The sequence below is a fragment of the Acanthisitta chloris genome, unplaced genomic scaffold (genome assembly GCF_000695815.1).
Source record: "Acanthisitta chloris isolate BGI_N310 unplaced genomic scaffold, ASM69581v1 scaffold35996, whole genome shotgun sequence".
Taxonomy (NCBI): domain Eukaryota; kingdom Metazoa; phylum Chordata; class Aves; order Passeriformes; family Acanthisittidae; genus Acanthisitta; species Acanthisitta chloris.
In genome coordinates, this window is record NW_008677140.1 from 6,187 (window position 1) to 11,791 (window position 5,605).

The 5,605-nt window shown below is 43.3% G+C and overlaps 1 protein-coding gene across 1 annotated transcript; it reads left to right on the forward strand.

Moving 5' to 3' along the window:
- Positions 1-3,068: 3,068 nt before the first annotated feature.
- RAB43 (RAB43, member RAS oncogene family) lies at positions 3,069-4,443 on the forward strand (the record flags this gene model as incomplete). The annotated part of the gene is made up of 2 exons (XM_009076388.1): positions 3,069-3,252; positions 4,171-4,443. Coding segments are annotated over 2 exons (438 nt in total), but the record flags the coding sequence as incomplete, so codon positions are not given.
- Between the last annotated feature and the right edge of the window lie 1,162 nt (positions 4,444-5,605).

The following is a 5,605-nucleotide window of genomic DNA, read 5'->3' on the forward strand; positions in this document are numbered from 1 at the left end:
AAAGGAAACCCCTTGTTCTGTGTTACATGAGTGAGTTCAGCTGTATGGTGAATCAGAGCAGCAGGTGCTTGGTTCAGTGCAGGGAGAGGGCAAGGGTATGCAGCTGGGCTGGGAGGGAGAGCTTTGCTGACACTATGGCCTCAGCTTGGCATAAGCGAGTCATTATACCATGCCTGTGTTTAGCTGACTTCCCCTGAAAGAGTGAGCACTCACCTGGCTCCTTCTGCCAGCAGAGCTGATGGGAACAGTAACAAACACGTGTGCCAGTTGCTGTATATGTTTGCAAAGACAGTGTCTGCCTAGGGTCTAATACATGCTGGAGCCTCAGCAATGAAGGCAAAACCACCACAAACTGAAGATCGGGTGAAAAGCTCAGTGATTCAGGGTCCTTACACAAAACAAGTGACAAGTAGGGGCGCATGAAATTCAAGTGCCTGAGCACTTGAGGAGGATGTGGGCTGGGAGGAGAAGTGCTCTCTGAGCCCCTGAGGTCGAACCTGTGGTCTGTGCTGTTCCCGGCAGGACACTGAGAGTTTCAGCAACTTTGTACATTCAGTCCTGTGAACACAGGCAGAAATGCTTGAGTGAAATGTGGGGGAGTGCTGTGAGATCCTGCTGGTGACATTTTGAGGTTGCTCTATCACTACTGAGAAGCTGTGGAAATTGGGAAGAACCAGGGAAAGGCAAATGTCATACTCATCTTCAGAAAGGTCAAGAAATCCTGGGAACTACAGGGTGATCTGACTCATTTTTATCCCTGGGAAAATCATGGAGCAATTCTTTCTGAAAGAATGAAGTTTTGACCCCACTTTGAGCAGGCAGTTGACTTTGTCACCTCCCAGAACCTGTCCCAACCTCAGTGATTCTGTGATTCTATGGAATGTGTTTATCCAGAGGTTTTCAAAATCCAGCATACAGCACATGGCCCAAGACTGCCTTGCTCAGTCACTGCTCTTTTATTTACACCAGGTGAAAAGTGTAACCTAAAGCAATCTTATTTTTTAGTTTAAAATGTTTCTAATTCATCCTCTCCCAAGAGTTGAGTAATCATCATTAGCCTTTTCTTGCACTTTACCTAATCAAGTATTGAGATTTTAAACCCAAAGGTCTAATGGGAGACTTGAGTACAGATTGTACATAAAACTGGCCTGGACTTCTTTGTCTCTAGTCTCTTCACTGCTCTGAGTCATTATCTGCTTCATTAATAATCATTGCTTTGTGGTTTTCTGTTTTCAGAGTCCATTACAGTCTCTTCCCCTTCTCTGAGAAAATTTTTACCAGAACTGAGAAGTACTTTTTCATTGGATTGATTCCTTTAGGCTGTACATATATCATTTGGGATCTGAATGCTTGGTCAGCACAGGAAATGAGATCTCATCAGTACAGCCTTTTCCAAAGTGAAAGCTGCTGCTCAAAAATGTGCTCGAGTCAGAAGATGCAAACACAATACTTGTGTGCCAAGGAAATAAGTGGAGAAATGGTTCCATGTTGTTTGGTATAAAACACCACTGGCACATTGTATTAAGTTGTTGTCAGCCCTTTAAAATATGGAGGTTCAGAGGGAGGGAAACAATAAACAACAGCTCTACACTATGGGAGTGTTTGCTCATGTTCTGTCTCAGTTAAGAGGAGATGCAGAATATAAGGAATGGCACCAGATGTGGTCTCTCATCTGTCATCTAGGGATGGAGCAGGGAACAGAAGTGTACAACAGAAGGACAGAAAACACAAAATTTATAAAAGGAAATTCTTTGGTTTCCTTGCTACTATATATTGAAGCCAAGAGCTTTGAAAGATTCAAAAAGGATTACAGATTTATATGGAGGATGAGAACATCCACAGTTACTTTAGATTAAAAGATCTGGGAATATAAGGCTGTTGTGTTCCAGGACATTAGACAACCTATAAAACAAGAGGATTTAGAAAGAAATTTTCCCTGTGAGCAGGATATTGTGTTTGTCCACTCTGCATTATTTGGCTTCTTCCTCTGGAACATCTAGTACTGGGAACTCAAACCCTGATACTAAACTCATAATTCTTATGCTGCTGGATTTAGGCAAAAGTATGTAAGCCCAGCATCTCTTCTTCCTGCCCAGATGCAATGTCTGTTCTACCACCTGAAAAGGACAGGTGACTAGACCAACCAGGTCTTTGATTGACTTCACTGAAACCTAGAATTGCTGGCACCTCATTTATACATTATTTTATCTATATTCTTTTAGTTGTCTTATATTTCCTTCTAAAACAGCATCAGTGCTCTCAGATGATATGACCACATGCTGCTCCAGTTGTTCCTGCCCCTGTAGCAGACTTGGCAAAACTGTATCAGTGCCATGGACAATGTGCTAGTGAAAACCCAGCTGCAGTTTCAGTGACACACCAGATGACCTGGAGTGGCTTGGCTGTGGGTTAACATCTAGTTCTGCTAACTCTGCTAGAGAAGGTGACAAAGGGGTAGGTAGGGCTGGACACAGGTGATAATTTCATGACCTGCCACAGAAGGAGCTCAGCTGCAGGAACCCAGAGTGTCTCAACTCATACAGATATAAGCTTTAAGCAGCCAGATTCTCAGCATATATTACATGTATATATGTTCATATCAAGGTTCTCAGGCATATATTAGTATCCTTAAGTCCTGAACAAAAGACTAAAAGTGGTCCAGGTGTATTGCACGTACAGGAGATTTTTATCAAGGCTCTTGAATCAAGTGCTATCTCTGAGAGTCATGAAATCATCAAGGTGAGAGGAAACCTCTAGCAGCCAGATTCTCAGCATATATTACATGTATATATGTTCATATCAAGGTTCTCAGGCATATATTAGTATCCTTAAGTCCTGAACAAAAGACTAAAAGTGGTCCAGGTGTATTGCACGTACAGGAGATTTTTATCAAGGCTCTTGAATCAAGTGCTATCTCTGAGAGTCATGAAATCATCAAGGTGAGAGGAAACCTCTAAGATCAGATCATAATCCAACCATTAGCCTGTCATTCTCTTGTAGGTTGATTCTGCTCTTGATTCAGGAGAGCTTGCTAGGCAGTGTCTCACTGCCTGCTTTGTTTCCTTTAGCTGCAGATCTGGGACACAGCTGGCCAGGAGAGGTTCCGAACCATCACCCAGAGTTACTACCGCAGCGCCAACGGAGCAATCCTCGCCTACGATATCAGCAAGAGAGGCTCTTTCCTGTCCATTCCTCGCTGGATCGAGGATGTCAGGAAGTATGCTGGTTCCAACATAGTACAGTTACTGATTGGTGAGTTCACAATGTTACTGGCAAGCACCACAAGTTACTGTACGAGGCAGTTAGCTGCAATAGTTGTTTAAGATGGTCAGAAGTTGAATTTTTGGTTGAAATTAAGATGTGTGTAAGATCTGATTGGAAATGTGCCCTTTTTTTTTAAAGTGAGAAAGTACTGATTCATCAAAGCAGAAATGGTTTGCTTTGACTAACTGCTGTTAAGTAGACAGCTTTGAATCCTTTGTGCCTCAATTGATGGGGTCTCAAATTTGATGTGCCTCAAAAGACTGGGTCACCAAAATTTCCAGGTTCTGAGGCACAGCTGCTGTGGAGCTGTTCTTGTGATGAAGATCCTAAGGTTTCCAGGGCCCAGAGAAGCTCCATCATCTCAAGCTGATATGTTTTGTGGTACTGGAACACCCACAAACTTCAGCAGATGAGGGATTTTGGAAGGACTTCGGGGCAATCAGGGTCTGTCAGTTCTCTGCTAGAAGTTCTTCTTCCCAGTCCCAATGTTTTGGACTCCGGTGTGGCACTTGGGGCCTGTAGACCTGCTGATATAACAGCAGTACTATTCCAGGTTTCCCTAGGTACCAGCAGACTGCTGCTCTTCTCACAAAATAGTTTTAGCTTTCATTTCTAGCCCATTTTCCTTTTGTTAAGGTCTACAGTCACTACTCTTCAGTTACTTTTTCTGTGCTCAGTGTGAGTCATACAGAAAGACAGGTTGGAAGTGGCTTAGGAGATTATCTAGTCCAACATCCTGCTCAGAGCAAGGCCAGTGTCAGGTTGGTCAGAGCCTTTTCAGTCAAATCTTGAAAACCCTCAGGAGTGGAAATTCTGCAGCTTCTCTGGGCAACCTGAGAACCTCCTGCTAAATATAATGGCATAAACAGCCATTATCAATTACTCTGTTGCTTCATTTTCTTCCAGGGAACAAGTCTGACCTAAGTGACCTTCGAGAGGTTCAGCTGGAAGAAGCTCAGAGTCTGGCTGAACGCTACGATAATATCATCTGTGCCATAGAGACCTCTGCGAAAGACTCCAACAATGTGGAGGAGGCTTTTGTGAAGATGGCTACAGAGCTCATGATGAGGCATGGGGGCCCTATGTTCACTGAGAAGAACACTGACAGCATCAAGCTTGACAGCAAAGACGTTGTGGAAGGCTGGGGGTGTGGTTGCTGATAAGAGCTAGGTGATCTCCCTAACTTTACTGGAATTTAGATGGTGCTTCACCCTAATGCTGAGTAGCATGGTAGCCATATTTTCCTCCTCCTCCTGTGAGACCAGCAGTTTTGTAGAAGTTAGACACAATCCTGTTTGCTTTGGTGTCTTATTTTTAAAAAGGGACTTTTGAGAAATAGTCCTAAAAGTCAAACCCTCTGAAAAACTTCCTCAGCATTTGTCCCCACCATTTTATTTTCTGTAACCCTCATCCAAGTTACAAAACTGGAGGAAAGGACTTTGAACTGGTGATATGGTTGGGGAGACAGATGACTGGGGAAGCAGCTGATGCAAACCCAAAGTTCTGAAGCATTTAGCATAGGACTGTTGGCAAAGGAGGTCACTTTTGGAACAGACAGTCTTGACAGTGTCTCTTTAAATCCTCAGCACTCCACCGGAGACCAGACAGTGTCTTTGACAGAGGTATTTCAAGTGTCATAATACCCAACATTTTCATTACAGGACCAAATAGCAGTCACCTGTCCTAGGACATCTGGATTGCTGGTTAGTATTGGAACAGGCCCAGGTGGGGAAGCCTTCTCTCAGGTTTTGTTAGAATTTTAACAGAGAGCAAAATTAGCCTGAGCAATATCAAGTGACTCGCTGTCAAGCAGGATTGGACCAGGGTGGTTATTTTAATACAGCCTTGAGGAGAGGGTAGATACATTTCATTTGTTATTTTGCACAGTGATAGCTCCTTTTTCCAAGTGGGTATCACTGAGTTTTTGCCCTCAGGTCTCATAATTTCATTCCACAACTCAAGACCTGCACCACTGGAAACAGGAACTGGAGAAACCTTGAACTAACTGTAGCCATGATCTCTTGCCATGTGCCTAATGGTCTTACAGGGTTAATTCTGGTCATACATTTGCATTATGTTACCAGAGTGTTTATTGCTTCGGTGGCATAAGTGGATTTGATTTTTGTATTGGTTTTGTTTTTTAAACCATCTCTTTAAGTACCAGATGGGCATAATATGGGAAGGAAGACCTCAGAACAGCTGAAAACTGCATGCGTTGCAGCTTCTTGGTTGTAAGAAACCAGCATCTTTCAGTGATTCCCTCCCAGCTTTGTACCCAACTGCTTCCCTCTCCCTATCACAAGTTACCAGTTGCTTTTCATTTCTTGAGGACACTCAGCAG